This window comes from Artemia sp. Qi Xiang Cuo, chromosome 2 (genome assembly GCF_049724085.1).
Source record: "Artemia sp. Qi Xiang Cuo chromosome 2, ASM4972408v1, whole genome shotgun sequence".
NCBI classification, from domain to species: Eukaryota; Metazoa; Arthropoda; class Branchiopoda; order Anostraca; family Artemiidae; genus Artemia; species Artemia sp. Qi Xiang Cuo.
The window spans coordinates 2,243,441-2,259,833 of NC_142795.1; the positions used below are offsets into that span (position 1 = coordinate 2,243,441).

At 35.4% G+C, this 16,393-nt stretch overlaps 1 protein-coding gene across 1 annotated transcript in view; it reads left to right on the top strand.

Annotated features, from left to right (window-relative positions):
* Nucleotides 1-1,407: 1,407 nt before the first annotated feature.
* LOC148954794 (calcium-activated chloride channel regulator 4A-like) overlaps nt 1,408-16,393 on the top strand; it is a 112,114-nt gene continuing 97,128 nt past the window's right edge. Inside the window, exon 1 of the mRNA XM_089098641.1 lies at nt 1,408-1,656. Within this exon, the coding sequence (XP_088954767.1) occupies nt 1,489-1,656 (168 nt within the window). The 5' untranslated portion in view covers nt 1,408-1,488. The remainder of the gene's footprint in view (nt 1,657-16,393) is intronic.

Here is a 16,393-nt window from a genome sequence, read left to right on the forward strand (position 1 = left end):
CCCTGGGGGAAGGGCTGAAAGTTATGAACCTTACCCAATATTAACATATAGTATTGGTTATTGGGAAGTATACAGACGTTTTCAGGGGGGATTTTTTCTGTTCGGTGGGGGGGTGGATGGGTCGGGGGTTATATGGAAAGATATTTCCAAGAAGGAAGTTTTCATGGGGAAGGGACATTGCTATGAAGGGGGCGCCGGATTTTCCAGTATTATTAAAGAAAAAGATCGGAAATTAAATAAAAAAAAACAAGTTTTTCTACTGAAAGTAAGGAGGAACATCAAAACTTAAAACGAACAGAAATTATTCCTTATATGAAAGGGGATGTCCCCTCTACACCGCCTCGCTCTTTACTCTAAAGTTTGACTTTCTAAAAACTATTTTTTTTTTAAAAAATAAAAAACTTTAGCGTAAAGAGCGAGGCGTTGAGGAGGGGACAGCCCTCCTCACAGGAAATTATTCATATACGGAAATTATTCCGTATATCAATACGGAATAATTTCTGTTCGTTTTAAGTTTTAACATCGTTCCTTACTTTCAGTTAAAAAAAACCTGTTTTTTTTATTTTATTATAAAAGAAACCGTTTCTTTTGCAGATTTCTCTAACTTTCTTATAATTTGCCTGTTTTTATTGTTTTTGACGCCCCTTTAGAAAAAAAAACTGCACACATGTTGAACAGAAGTAAAATTAAATCCACGATTCAAAATTTTAATTTTTTATTGCTCTCCTTGCATGCAACGCCGTATCCACAGGGGTAGGGTTTTGACTCCATCTCTCCCCAGGAATGTTTGTCTGACTCTTAAAAACATATTTATGCGTTTTTAAAGTATTTTGCGCCCCGCGAAAAAAATAACCCCTCCCTACGAACAAAAATCCTGGGTACAGATTAAAAATTAGCAAGAGTTTTCACTTTAAATTACCAAATGAACATGGGTGCCAATTGGGGAGGGGGCAAATCACCCCTCCGTTGATTTAAAAAAAATCCTTTTTTGTATTTCCATTGAAAATACCTTTTATAATATATCCAACGAAAATAGAAAACCAATAAAATCCCCCACTATGTTCTGAAAACTACTTTTCCCTTCCCCTCCCCCTACATTTTCGTGAATTGGCGTTACTGGTGAAATTGGGAAATTTTCTTTCTCTTAGTATTCTCTTCCTTGGAGTAATTTTCCTTTTTTGGAGTAATTGGTTAATTTACCCCCGTAGCTATTTTTCATAAATAAATCTTGAACAAAGTAATCACCAAAATAAATATACCAAAAAATCCGAAACCCAAGGGTAGGAAATTAAGTTTTAGGAGTATTTTATACTTTGGCATGGAGGCGTTGTCTGAGACTCAGCTGGGCGAGTCGTTCCTTTCATTTCAATGAAAAATAACCAGTTGCTTTTCTGACATCAGCTAAGATCCATCGAGTTGGAAGTAGAGAATTTTTTTTGTGTGGCCTGTATGAAAAAAAAACAGTTTTTACTTTAATAGTGATTAAGAATGAAAATGTTATTTTATGGAGTTTTTGTGTTATCTTGCTTAAATATTTTAAAAGTTGTTGCAACAGGAGTGAGTTTTGTGGATGGAGGATATGACAATATTTTGGTGGCAATTCATGATCAAATTAAGCAGCCAAGGGATTGTAACGATGTTCTTAACACTTTAGAGGTAATTAGCATATATTGTAGAATTCAATTGTTTCAGTAAATTCTGGCGTTTCAAGGAGGTAAATGGGTAAATATTTCGCTGTTTATATTATTGACTGACGAATAAAGTAAACATACCACTCAATGCCTTTTTTATGCTCTTTCCAAATAGGTACACCTAACTTAATTTTACCCCCACCCATATTTATATCAATTAGGGGTGGAATTGGTATATAACCTATGTATTGCGGCAAATTCTTTTGCGGCAAAAGTTGTTATTAGGCCCGTATTTGGAAAAAGCATAAAAAAGGCATTGAGTGGTAGCCTATGTTTACTTTATTTGTAAGTCAATAGGCTAATATGAACTGTGAAATATTTAGCCTACTTAACTTTCTCGGAGAAATGCCATGAATTTGTCTTCAGTCGAGCTTGGGATCATCCCTTGAAGTGGTAAAAAAAGCCATAGGCAGGATTTTTTTTATCCTTGGTAGCAGTATTCTGGAGGTGGGGGACAATTGGAAGCACTGCCCATGAGCTAGCCTAGACTTGGTCCATACCTGAAAGTTTCATTTAGTATCCTACATTAACTTTCAGAGTTAGCGAAAAGTCAATCTATTGCGGGTTTACCTGATTGGGTATTAATGTAGGCTCTTTGAGATTGTAGGCCTAAAACTGGGGCTCTTGAGAAGGAAACATTTAGAAAACAATTCTTATTTCCTAATATGCAGAAAAATTTTAGCCTAATTAACACGTTTTGAAGCCGCATCACTATGCTTTACCCCCCCCCCAAGTAAAGATATAAAGCCCACATTATATTTCCTGTGTATTTCCGTTTCTTGATTTCATCGTCGATTCAGTTTACTGGTATTAAGTTGAAGGGAGTGGCGCATAACAAAATGCAAGGACGGATCCAGGATTTTTTTTCGGGGGGGGGGTACTAATTTTTGACTAAGTTTTCGACTAATTATACTGACTTTTACCTAGGTTTTACTAATTTTCGACTCCGTCAAAAATTTCGGGGGGTGGTGGTTCAAACCGGGTAACCCCCCCCCCCCCGGATACGGCCATGGCAAAATGTGTGGGAAATATATGATTTATGCCGTATATTTGCTCAATATGGGGAGGGGGTTAAAAATGTGTTAACTACAATGATTGTGCACATTATGAAGTAAGAATAGTCTTCTTTACAGGTTTCCTTCCCAAGAGCCACAGTTGTGGATAAGTAACCCTGATTGTAGCCTACAAATTGATTAGAATGTGCAATTAGTGTTTGCTGATTAAAGCTTCTCGTTAAAATTCTAGTTTAAGGGCTTCTCGGCTTCATGGAAAGTAGTTGAGCTAGGTGAATGAAGATTTTTGAAATCAATCTAGGGCCTAAAATATCTCCTAGGAAGGTATTACCAGTGTTGACAACTACTTTGTCTGCTCTTTTCTTATTCTTAGGGTTTAGAAAATTGTAAATATGACAGGCCACCTGTCTAAATTCCCATGAAAAAATGTTTTGTATTTAATTTTATAATTTTCAATCTCTTTTTCATTGGCTTAAGTTTACAAACCTTTACAAATTTTGGGATTCATCAAATTTACCAAATGAGGCTCAAAACGCCTATCCCTCATTTGAGCAGAAAGGTTGATTTCGCAAGGTTGCACTGTTACAACTCAGATTTTCGAACGTCAATGTTCTTTGGAGGGAAAAGAAGTGGAGGCAGGTGCTTCAAAATACCTACCAAGGAGATAATTAATGCTCTGAATTCATTCCTGAGAGTTTCATTCACCTAGCTCAACTACCTTCAAGGTAGAAAATACCTCTTAAAGTAGAGGGGGGGGGGGATGGAGAAACCTATCGCAGGCCTTAAGGTTCCCACTAAGGCTCCTTAGGGTAGTGGAAATTACACTGTTTTGGTACTTGTGTATTAAACGTACTCTTTTATATGCTGTATATGGAATGTCAAACTGGAAATGCTACAGACACTGGGACAGATACCCGCCAGACTGGTTATATCAATAGACCGCTATTAAGAATTGGAATGTATAGATTAGTTTTCATTGCGTTTACGATAGGGGGGGAGGTACCTAGGTTAAACTAGGTTACGTATTTAATATATGGTATGCTTTAACCACGCAGTGAAAACCACGCTATGCATTCCAATACTCTATAGTGGTGTCTTGAATTAACCCGTCAAAAACGGGTTTCTCGTGACTGGTTTCCATTGCAGTATATAAAAGAGTACGTTTAATACAGGAGTACCGCTTATTTTTTACGAGAATGTCATATATAGTATTATGGACAGAAAGAGCTCAACAAAAAAACTTCAAGGATAGAAGGAGATTTAAGGCCCAGATGTGTACACTGGATGATTTTTTTTTATATAATTTGAATAAGAATGAACCCAAAATGAGTGAGATTTGAACCTTTCTTTTGGAGTGAGGATCTGCGCCTCGAGCCCCCCTCCTCTCCGTTTGCTCCCGTGGGTTATCAAAGGAAAGACGTTTATGAAGTTATAATGTTGAATGTTTTCATGTGCAATACCAATTCTTATTAAAGGGATGATCTTTGGGGACTTTTAGGGGGAATAACCCCTATCTCACCTTTTTTTTTGTTGGTATGAAAAGGGAGACATGACAATACCAACCGTGTTCGTTATTAAGTCAAAATGTGTTTTCTAGATTTGACCTGAAAATGTCAAAGAAAAGATCTCATAAAGTCAGAATTATTCTTGTCATTGAGTTTAAACCATACATCGCACGATTGAATCCCAAAGGACGTGTTTTGAAACTTAAGGTTTCTTCTTCTGTTTTTGTGTTTTTCATTGAAATACTCTTACGACGTTGGCCAAGGGAGAACGTACGCCATACGGTACACTATGGGCACGGTTGATGGAGGAGTCATAACTTAAAAAAATATTTTAGGGGGTGAGGGGGCCACTGAAGTTGCAGGGTGTATCGTTTTATTCCTTCCCAACACCTTACGTCTATCTCCCCTTTTGGTGTACACAGATATGTCATGTGAACCTTCCTTTTGGAAAAAAACGGAATCCCCCCCCCCAGTTGTATAGGTGCGATTTAATCGAGTGTTTTTTGTATGTGCATTACAAATCTCTGGCTCTGAGGGTTTTTGATGATTATGATCATTTCAAATTTAATTGGTTTTTCTAATCTTTTGAAGGTATCGTTTAACATAAAATAATACTAGAGCCTAAACCCTAAATTAATCTTTAGCCCTAAGGATTAACACATATGCAAGGATTTTTGTTTTGAGAGGGGAACAATTTTATCAAATCAAAAAAGTTGGTCAATTCGACAGCACGGTACATGTATGATATAGCGCCGACCTAATATTCTTCATGTAAGTAGAATCTGTTCCTCTTGACGCTCAATCGTAATGAAAAATACCTAAGTATGATAAAAATATAATACTTTAAAAACAAATTTAGGCTATAGATTTGCACTTGGGGGGGGGGGGTAAACTATAGCCGCTCTGTATGCCTAATGTGTTATGTACAATTATTCTGCATATGATAAAGTAAGAATTGTTGGTATTTCCTTGTTATATAGCACACACTCGCGAACATGAGACAATAACTGGTTTTTCATGGTCTTTATACCAGACAATTAGCTTTGGCTCGGTGGGAAACTAGATTGTAGCTATATTTTAATTAAATATTTAGTCGTTATTTTGGTTAGGTTAGGTTAGTTTACATTACCTTATTAATATAATGCGCTCTGGGCAGCCCCCCTTTCATAATTCTTTATTGTAGTTTTCATAATTTTGTTACTAAACTATTATATTTTCATCATATTTTGGTATATTTCATCATGATTAACCTAACTTCAATTCTTGAGTGTGCTATATAACAAGGAAGTGCCGAATTGTTTTCTAGCTTCACACTGGGAAATACTTTTCCCTCCCCCTCCGCCTAATGTGCAAATGTATAGCCCAAATTATGTATTTCCCATCTATTCTGTCACTTCTCTTTGTCTTGTCCCACGCTAAGCTGAAAGAAACTAACGAAAAAAACTGAGTCTACAATGCGTCAATGGATGAACAACTTGAGTGGTCAGCGCTATATCATACAAGTACCGACAACACTTTTAAAATATCTTATATTTTCATAAAAAAATAATGAGACTTTTGGTGTAATGTTGTGTGTGGTTTTTGATTGTAGCCTAGGCTTCTTTTTTCGTGCTTCTTGAAAAGCTTCAGAAATTGATAAGATGTTTATGTTCTGGGTGTTTGTCCATGATATACCAGAAAGGTAGCACCATTTTCCGACTCATTGACTTTACATTGCTACAATTAATTATATTTGCCTCATTTGTTTGTTATGGTTGCAATAATCTATCAGGTACAATCTCTCACGGAAAACCCCTTGACAATTTCACTTTTGTTATTTTCCTCTGAGCATTCAAACCGTGATTTATGGGGGTATAGGGGTAATAGCTAGGTTTACGACTGTAGCGGAAGTTCGGGTATTGTGTTGTTATCTCGATAACCTCTCTTATTTTCACTTTCTTCTTTTACTAGATTTTTTGTTTTGGTCTTGGCTTATTGTGATTCATTCATATGATTAACCTGTAGTAAAACAGATGTTTTTTTCAAACATAGTCCTCCAAAATGTCTTAACAATTTTAATAATGTTATTTTTGGATACTGAAGTATATTTTTTACTAATACAATCCCCAGGCTAGAGGAGGGGGGATGTATCCTTCGTGGAGCAACTATCTTGATATCCTTCATCAGTTATATACTCTATCATTATTATCAGTATGATTATCATCTTTTGTTGCTCCTTTCAGTGACCTTTTTCTTTTAGCAAGGCGGGTGAAATTCCTCCAGAAAACGCACCGAAATACGCCATGGTTTTCTAAGATGTATATGGTTGTAAAAATTTTCATATAAAGATTTCAAGAATCAAATGTCATTTTTACTGTCCTTTGTATTTAAGACTAATGGCGGTTGTGACCTCTCTTGTGCCGGGGTCAAATCTTGATTAGTGCCCCCTCTCCTGTCTCCCAAAACTTTTCAGGCCAAATTTAGACAAAATTTTCATTTATTCACAAAATTATTTTAAATTTATTTCTTAATAATTTATTATTAATAATAATTTGAGAATTATTATTATTGATTATTATTAGTTACATTAATTTAGTTATTATTGCTTAACTATTTTAAAACTTTATTTTATTAATTGATAAATTATTTATTATTTTCATCAGTTAACTGCACCTTCTAATTTATTTTAATAAAAATAAATTTCAAAAATTATAAAATGAACTGTTAGATTAATTATTCGAAATTTTGTACCCCTAAAATTTCTACGCCCAGGGCAAGTACCCCTCCCCCCCCCCCAAAGAAAACCGCCTCTGTTTGCGACTGTGGCTAATGTACGGCTATTGTGTTGTTATCTCGATTAAATAAAAAAAACAGGATTTTTTTAACTGAAAGTAAGGAACGACGTTAAAACTTAAAACGAACAGAAATTATTCCGTATATGAAAGGGGCTGTCCCCTCCTCAACGCCTCGCTCTTTACGCTAAAGTTTTTTATTGTTTAAAAAAAAAATAGAGTTGTGAGAAAGTCAAACTTTAATATAAAGAGCGAGGCATTGAGGAGGGGACAGCCCTTTTCATATACGGAATAATTTCTGTCTGTTTTAAGTTTTAACGTCGTTCATTACTTTCAGTTAAAAAAACCTGTTTTTTTTAATTTTTGAACTTTTGTTATTTAATGCAGGTTTTAATTTTGGCTCCCAGTACTTGAATAATTAAAACAAATTTGCATATTAATTTTAGTTTTATTTGGTTAAATGTCTTTCTCGAAACTTGTTTTATTTTAATTACACGTTTTTATTAGTAATAAATATACGTAACTTACGAATTAACTAACGTAACGAACCTCTATATTCATAGATTTTTAATAAGTATATTAGGGGGTTCGCCCCCTAGTCAATACCTTGCTGTTTAAGCTAAAGTTCGAATTTTGTTCCAATTCTTTTAAAATGACCCCTTAATCACAAAGGCAGTTAATTAGAATAAATAGCTCTTATGAAAGTACTAAAAAATCTTTGGCTTAAAGAGCGAGGTATTGACTAGGGGTGAACCCAATCATATACGTAATATTTTCTGTCCGTTTTAAGTTTTTATGTTGCTCCTTATTTTCAGTTGAATTTTTTTTTTTTTTAATTTCTGATCTTTTTCTCTAATAATGCTGGGAAATGTTCAATGTTCCTTCCCCCATGAAAACTTCCTTCATGGAAAGATCCTCCCATATAACCCCCCCCCCCCGCCTACCAGAAAAAATCCCCCCTGAAAACGTCTGTATACTTCCCACTAACCAAAACCATGTGTTAACATTGGATAAAGTTCATAACTTTCAGCCCTCCCCCAGGGGACTTCGGGGGATTAAGTCATCCTGAAAGACATAGTTATCATATTTTCGACCATGCTGAACAAAATGGCCATCTAAAAATTTTGATCGGATGACTTTGGGAAAAAAATTAGCGTGGGAGGGGGCCTAGTTGCCCTGGGGGCCTAGTTGCCTGGGAGGGGGCCTAGTAGAACTTTTAATTTACGATCCAATGAGCCCACTGACTATATTCTAGGAGCATTGGGTAAGTACGGTCAGCCCTGGGGAAAAAAACAAAAAAAACAAATAAACACGCATCTGTGATCTTTTTTCTGGCAAAAAAGACAAAATTCCAGATTTTTTTAGATAGGAGCTTGAAACCTCTACAGTAAGGTTCTCTGATACGCTGAATATGATGGTGTGATTTTCATTAAGGTTCTATAATTTTAGGGGGTCTTTCCCCCTTTTTTCTAAAATCGGCCAAATTTTCTGAGGCACGTTAGTTTTGATAGGTATGACTAAACTTGATTAATCTTATATATTTGAAATCAACATTAAAATTTGATTCTTTTTATGGATCAGTTGGTATAAAAATTCCGTTGTTTAGAGTTTCGATTACTATTTAGCCGGGTCGCTCCTTACTTACAGTTCGTCACCACGAACTGTTTGATGACCTTTTATGTTCACGTTCCTCTTCTACTTCGTATTCAATTTCTTTTTTGCTTTATGTAATTCATTCAGATGGTTTTACCCGTAGTATATATATGTATATATATATATATATATATATATATATATATATATATATATATATATATATATATATATATATATATATATATATATATATATATATATATATATATATATGTATATATATATATATATATTTAAAGGGGCCGACAAAACGTCAACGATGTCTTTTCTGACCACGCTATCTGAATTTTCGGTTATTTGAGTGCATTTTTCACAAATTCAATCACCAGGAGGGGGGGGAGGGCTTTATCCATAGTGCGGCAACTCACTTAATGCTCGTTATCAATTTTATACTATTCCCCCAAAATATGGACTTGTAAGAAAGATACTGGGAGATTGTAAAATTTTGAGAAGGAAGCGAGAGCACTTTCTTTATATGTTTGATCCTCCCCAATGTTGGCCAGAATGACCCCACGGGATAACTTGAGAAATCTTGATGATGTTCTTTTTTATTAATTTTGCCCCAAAATAATTACCGTACCTATGAATCTCCGAAATCTTCTTCCCTTGCCAAATTCTTAGCCATGTTAGACAAGCCAAAATTTAGAGCAGGGTCTTGGTCGAAATGTAAACCAGTTAAACTGTTACTAGCAGTGCGCTGTTGAATATTAACGTCAACTTAGCACTATTTTCTCCATCCACTTAAATTGAAAGCCAAATTTAAGCCTGAAAAATTATCGAAAAAGAGTGCTAAGTGATTTTTACTACCATCCTTTGTACCTACAACAGCATTGATTACTGTTTGAGTTATAATATGGCACATATCATCATGGATTATTCTTTAGTCTTTTGAGCTCACCGCTTTGCTATCAGGTATGCAAATGTACAACTTTTACGTTATTTAATTTAGAACATTCAATCAACCCATGGGCTATCTCACTCTAAATCGAAATTAAAATCCTAATATATTATGTTGGGCGAGGCAGCTAGGAACCTGACGGAAAGACGGTTTGTCATGTTTCTTCTATATAGAGCTCATTTATCATCAATATCTCATCAACATTGTGATGAAGGCTTAGTTAAAGCTGTCGTACTTCTAATTATAGCCCCTTAAGTTTTTTGTGTTTTGAGGGGCTGGAACCGAACTAGCCGAGTGGTTAGTGCGCTGGACTTGCAATACTGTTTCCGCAAGGGGAGGGGTTCGAGTCCTGGCAACGCTGATTATTTGGTTGGGAACGGAGGTCAGTTGCATAACTCTGTAAGCTCAGCCGGACTCAACCAGTTCTTAATGGGTACCTGGAGAAATCTGGAGAAGCTAGACTGGAAGGTGTACTCCCTGGCTGAAGGATCATGAAAGCCCTTTTTTGTGCGCGTTTTCTTACAAATTACTTCGAGCTTTTGAGTAGTGATTTGGGTGGATGGTTGGGTGTATGTGTTAAGTTTGTTTTAGCTATTGGTTCGCTATTAAATAGCCACAGAATATACTATCTTAGGATTTTTTTTTCTCAATATTTCGATGGGGAAGGGGTCCTAGAAAATGCTCTGGAAACGCCCTGGTAAAAAAACAGACTAAGTTTCAGTTTTGTGATCGAAAGATCAAATAATTAGGTGAAGCGGAAAACTGCGATGTGGCTGCATAGTATCTGAAGGCAGTTGAAAATCCTCTAAAAATAGATTTCGAGAACTCGCTCATTGAAAAGTAGAGAAATTGTATTCTAGTATGCTTTATAATGCAGTTAAGAGCCACCCCCTAAAGTTGTGTATACCTGTGATGAACATCCTGCGTGTTGAACCAAATCAAATTTGAAAGTAAACGTATCTTGATTCATACTGCCTAAAGGGGAGGGGGTAACAGAGACATACGAATAAAGGGATGCTCTGAGTTTGCATCCCTCCTGATTGCTCAATCTTTTTATGGTTTTCCATATAAATATATTAAAATTCCATCTAATCCGTTTTTTTTGGTGCTTTTGGAAGTTGTCTCAACTCCTTAAAACAAATTTCTGGGATGGTCTAGACTGGATCATCTCCCTCAAAAAGGAGATGCTATTTTTTGTGATCTTAACAATTTTCGTCTCGTTAGACATTCATTAATTACATTCTAGTTCTATACATATTGCTTTTATTTAAGTTTTGTAAGTAGATTTTGGTGTTTGTCTTTTTACCGATTAATCTCTATGGTTACTGACTTTTATACAGTGTATCCTAGACTACCCTTATAAAAACAGATTTTGTGATCTTTCGTTTATCTATAAACCGAATGGTGTTCCTAACAAGTGTTCATGGTTGAATAATTCTTTTCATTTCTTATTCTTTTCTATCTGTGTTTCGTGTTTGTTACCTTGGAGAATAGTGTTAATTGTCATACTGTCTCAATCCTTCGTTCAATTACTATTTCAGCCAAGCTGTTAGGGTCTAATAGGACTTGTCCGGCTTTTAGTTCGTTTGCACTTGGGAATAAAGAGGAAGCAACTGTCCTGTTTTTGCACATGAGTTAATAAATAAGCCGTTCCAAAGCCAAACAAAGAATTTGTTTGATCAATATAAAATAAAGTAAAACTTTACTTTGACTTTCCTATAGGGAAAAAAGTAAAACTTTCATTCCCAGTCCCAGATCTTTCTTTAAGATATATTCTAAAGAATTTTCTGCTGCTATTTAAGTCCTTTTTTTGCACAGGGGGCTAAACACCTGAGTATAAACACGCCAGGGTTGGTCCTCGAAGCCTGGCCCAGAAATATCTTCATCTCAAAGTCGTTAATTGGGGAAATCCCCCATTAACGTGTTTGAAACTTCAAGACGAAGGATAAAATAGTTTACATTAGAAACATATAAAGCCATAATATGTAGCCAGTTGAGGGAGGAGCATTTGCCCCTCCCTCTTAGATTTTGCAAAATATTAGATATTGGAACCTTAGATTTTGGAAAATACCTTTTTTAGTATATTAATTGAAAATAGCCTTTTTGGTATTTTCATTAAAAAAAAAAATGCTCCTACTAATTTTGGAAAAATACAATCCACCCCGCCACATTTCTGGAATTGACCACTACATACAAAACTTCCTAATGAGGCATTATAGCATGTCATATAGAAGAAGCATAAAAATGTCTTCCATAAGAATGCCTTTTTGAAAGAAAAATGTATAGCAATCAGGGAGATACGCACGGGAGGGTACGGAAATAATAAATTTCCTTAAATTTCTGGTCACTTCATATTCAAATTATAAAACAAAATTTGTGTTTCATTATCTCCCCTCTTCAAAAAATGTATTGTTGCCCCCCCCCCCCTACAAAGAAAGAAAATAAGAACAGAAAATCTCGTGTTCGTGAATCATAGAACTTTAAAAACAGATCCCATAACCCTTAGGTATTGCAGGATAGAAATTGAAATGACAACACAAGTTAATCAAAATAAACAGGAAATAAATATTCTAGATTATACACATTTCAGCTGGTTTTAGACTTGACTTACGCATATTATAGGTCTAACATTACTACTTATAAAATGTTATATAAACTGAATGGTAAATTCGTGCATAAACAATTTTCAAATTTTTCAATTTCCCATGTACCAAATCCTGGGAGATCCCCCTTTAAATTTTTCAGGCTATCTTTGTCATTTCGAATGGATTATTATCATTTATAATAGAACCTGAAAAATCGGCCATCGAAGGGTGCTAGCATTAGTGAATCTTCCACTTTGTCGGTATCACGTTTATCCTAATATTGGCATCCGCTTGTTTGTCAAAGCTCAAACGAGTTCACAAGGAATATATTGTGTTTCCCTAGGGTGTGCTAATAGCCATGAAAAGGGACGCGAAGACACCTGGTATGAAACTTGATGTCTTGAATTGATCTTGGAATCTTCTTGGTTGAAAATCAATGACCTACGCTATGACATAACTTCAGTTCTTGTCTACACAGTCTCCCCTCCAACGATAACCACGGAGCTGTCCGATCTCCGACATCGGGTATACATTTCGATCATGACTCACTCCTACACGCAGTTGCAAAGTTAGGCATGCGCAACATGTGCGCTTTTGAAAACTCAAAAACGTGGTACATTGTAAAAATCTTATGTTAGGGGAGAACATACATTTGCCCCCCCCCAAAAAATTTTAGTGACTTTACATCTCTTAGGAAGGTTCTGGATAAAAAAAAAATGGTCTTTTCGGCTAAATATAGCGTCATGTAAGTAAACCAGACAAGATACAAGCATGAATTACAACAAATTAAGAATACTTCAAAACGTAAATTTTAAGAGAACGAGAGAAAATGTAACTAAGAATATGAATTACTCAATACAAGGATAGCTGAAGATGGGAGGAACTTATAGTTTTGATCATACAGCTTTTTGTAAGAATGAAAATATAAAAAAAATGTTTATAAGAAATTCATGATACAGATGAAAAAATATACAAACAACAAAAAACTTGGAATACGACATACAAGAAATGATGCTATTTTATGCAATCTCCGCGTGTTCTTTAGGGCAGAATATATCTTAGGTGTGAGCATTCCCAACTTTAAATTGTGACCGCGGGAAATCTCTATCATCTCGGGGTTCTCAGTGTTACCAGCATTTTGAGTCTAGTAATTAAGTGTCTTACAAAGACTAGGAAGCTCACAGTGTCTAATTCGACTATGCATTATTGCACCAAAAAATTTGTCCGAATTTTTCATTGTTTTTCTCGAAAATCGACGAAGCAAGGCTAAAAGAATGCCCATAAGAGACTACTTGAAAGACATGTGTGCTTTCTGTCATCAGTTGATATCCCTAACCTCGAGTATACGTGAAATAGCCGCGTACATGAACCCATTCGCTCTTATGTCTGGTCGTAGAGCACGTCTAAAGACTTTCTTGTCAAGAGATCTGCTGCAATTGCTTTTATTTTCGTCTACTGTCCGAATCACTTGAACACCCTTCTAAAAGAGACGGAAATCGCACATTTTTAAAATTCGAATCTTAATGAGTCCTTCAAGAGCAAATCAAAGGAGCCCAAATCAAAACATATCGGCCAATAATGTCATTATAGCGACCTAGATTGCTTTTACAGCGCCTCATAATTACCTTTCATTAAAATTGGACAGTTCTTACTGTTCAGGCTAAGAGGCTAAACAAACAAATAGTCATCTTTTATTGTTAAAAAGGGTTAGTCTTAAGTGGCTCTGTCAGAACCATATGGGATCCCTTAACCCCCTGATGTGGAGACTCTTCAAATTTGACCCACCTGTTTTGAACAGATGATCAAAGAGGTGAATGGCTAAGATTTCATGGAATGATCAAAAGGGGTGTCTGCACAGCAGGGCATACGCATGACTGAATTCAAGACTATCGCTTTTCAATAGGGAGGCTGGCCACAAGAATGCGTCAAGAAATCCGTCTAATTCTGAATGACCAGAAGCTATGGTATTGTTTTCATGCCAGAAACCTGAACATACAGACCTCAGTCGGATACGGTGCAGGATGTAGGTATAGAAAAGGAATGTTTTCTGATGTTTCAAGTTCAGAAAGTCTACGTGCAAGACAAAGATGGGTTAATAATCCCTAAAAGTGGACCTATAACATTTCTGAATTTTTGAAATTGTTTTGTCTGTTTTAACATGTTTGAAAACCAATCTCAAACCAAAGAAGCTCTATCAACTTGTTGAATCCACTTTCAAGCTCTTCTTACTTTCAGGTTCTCAAGCTCTTCTTACTCGCCAGAATAGTGGAGATTGAGAATTTTATGTATAAAAAATTATATTGTCTATAAAAACTCATCCTGTATAAACAACCGGTCCCTTAGATTTACATCTTCTTTTGTATATGATCCGTAAAATTATCAGCTCTGTAGTTCTCTAAATATCCAAATTCTGCATACACCAACAGTAAGATCCGATATTAATCCTTTTGTTTCGTGCCATTTGGCATGGAAATGCCCTTCCCGATTCGGCTCGAGAATGCCACTCGTTTGGTACCTTCAAAAGACTTCTATTTTTATGAATATTTATATTTTTTCTATTTTTATGAAGAAAATGCTCTACATGTTAAGTGTTTAAATGTTTAATGTTATGAGATCTGTTTCTCAATCCCCCTCCTAAAGGCCATGGGGCCTTTGCGAGGATTTGTAGATGTTGTGTAATTATTGTACTGTTATGTGGAAAATAAATCTATCTATAATGACAGTATATAAAACAGAAACATATTCTTCTGATTTCCTTTTTCGAATTTTTCAGACTCTTATAAAATTTAAATTATATGTGACATAACACCTTTGAAATATTGTAGCCGGGTTTTGCATTGCATATTTTGAATATATATATATATATATATATATATATATATATATATATATATATATATATATATATATATATATATATATATATATATATATATATATATATATATTTGGGGTGGGGGTAATCAAATAGGTTTACTACCTTGTTCAATATTCTCCCCGATGAATATTTCGTTTTAGTACCAAGGACAGTGGAAATGAAAGCTGACTGTTTGAATTGGTTAAGTAGAAACTAACACAACCATATACATATTACAAAAATTGAACAAAGTGGTAATTTAGTGGAAAACTCCACCATATGTGGTTATGCAGGTTTTGGCAGTTTTTGGGTCCCAAATTCCAAAAAAGAAGAAACTTGGCTGAAAAATCAGCAAAATCGAGCTAAAACATATAGTGCAAAACACGGTTAGAAAATGTGGTTTTGCTTTGAAGGTGTAGTTGTCTTAGGGAATCAGCAGATTGTTAATTTTTGATTTTGACGGCCGAAAAGCGTTGTCAAATTTACATAATTACATTTGCTTATTTGTTTTCACGCTTCACCATGACAACACTGACGGAAATGAGAAACTGCCCTAAAAATGCATGGTTTTGAAACAACCAAGTGAGCTACCTTGGTAATTGTGGTTTTCAGGGACGTCTGCAGGGTTGGAGGCCTAGAGCCCGCCCCCCAAAATCCCAAGTTTCTCCAATTTTATTTGGCAACTCTTTATTTAACTTCTAAATGATATTTGGTTTTTTATTATCCCTCCCTCAGCGAAAAAAAATCCTTGCGCATGGTCCTGGTCCGGGGGGGGGGGAATGAGTTATTTTGATGTCCTTAGTACTTAATTGTTCCAACTCTTAATGAGAATATGAAAATATATTTGTCCGGGGTGGGGGTCATTTAGGGTCTCTGATTGCTAAATGTGAATTTCATTCTCAAATGTGCAATTTTTCAGATAAGCGAATTAACACAAATTTTCCCGATATTCTGGCCTTGAATAGTCATTAGAGGTGCATGATGCAAATGAGGAATATATTGCACTCGTGTGATTGTTTCATTTTGTTCAATCATATAATTTTGTGGCTATTCAGGTGCTGCATAAAGAATACGGTTCCTACATGGTATTCTTACTGTCAATCAAAAAACCATTTATATCCCTAATTCTACCACTATAGCTAATTGATCAAGGTCCAAATCACCTTCTGGATTTGGTCGATATGCGGTTTTTATTCTTGCGCTCTACTTTCATGTTCAGTGTGGTTTCGCCTTTAGCTTAAAACCGTCAAATATGTGTAAATCACATCCATTTCCTTTTATTAGCTTTCACTTAAGTGTTTCGCATGTTCTGTTCAATTATTAGTTATCTAATGATCGGCCTGTCCTTGTTTATTTAAGCTTTTCAATAAAGATTTTTTCAAGAATTTGAAAATCCAATGTAAAAAGCTTAGCTACA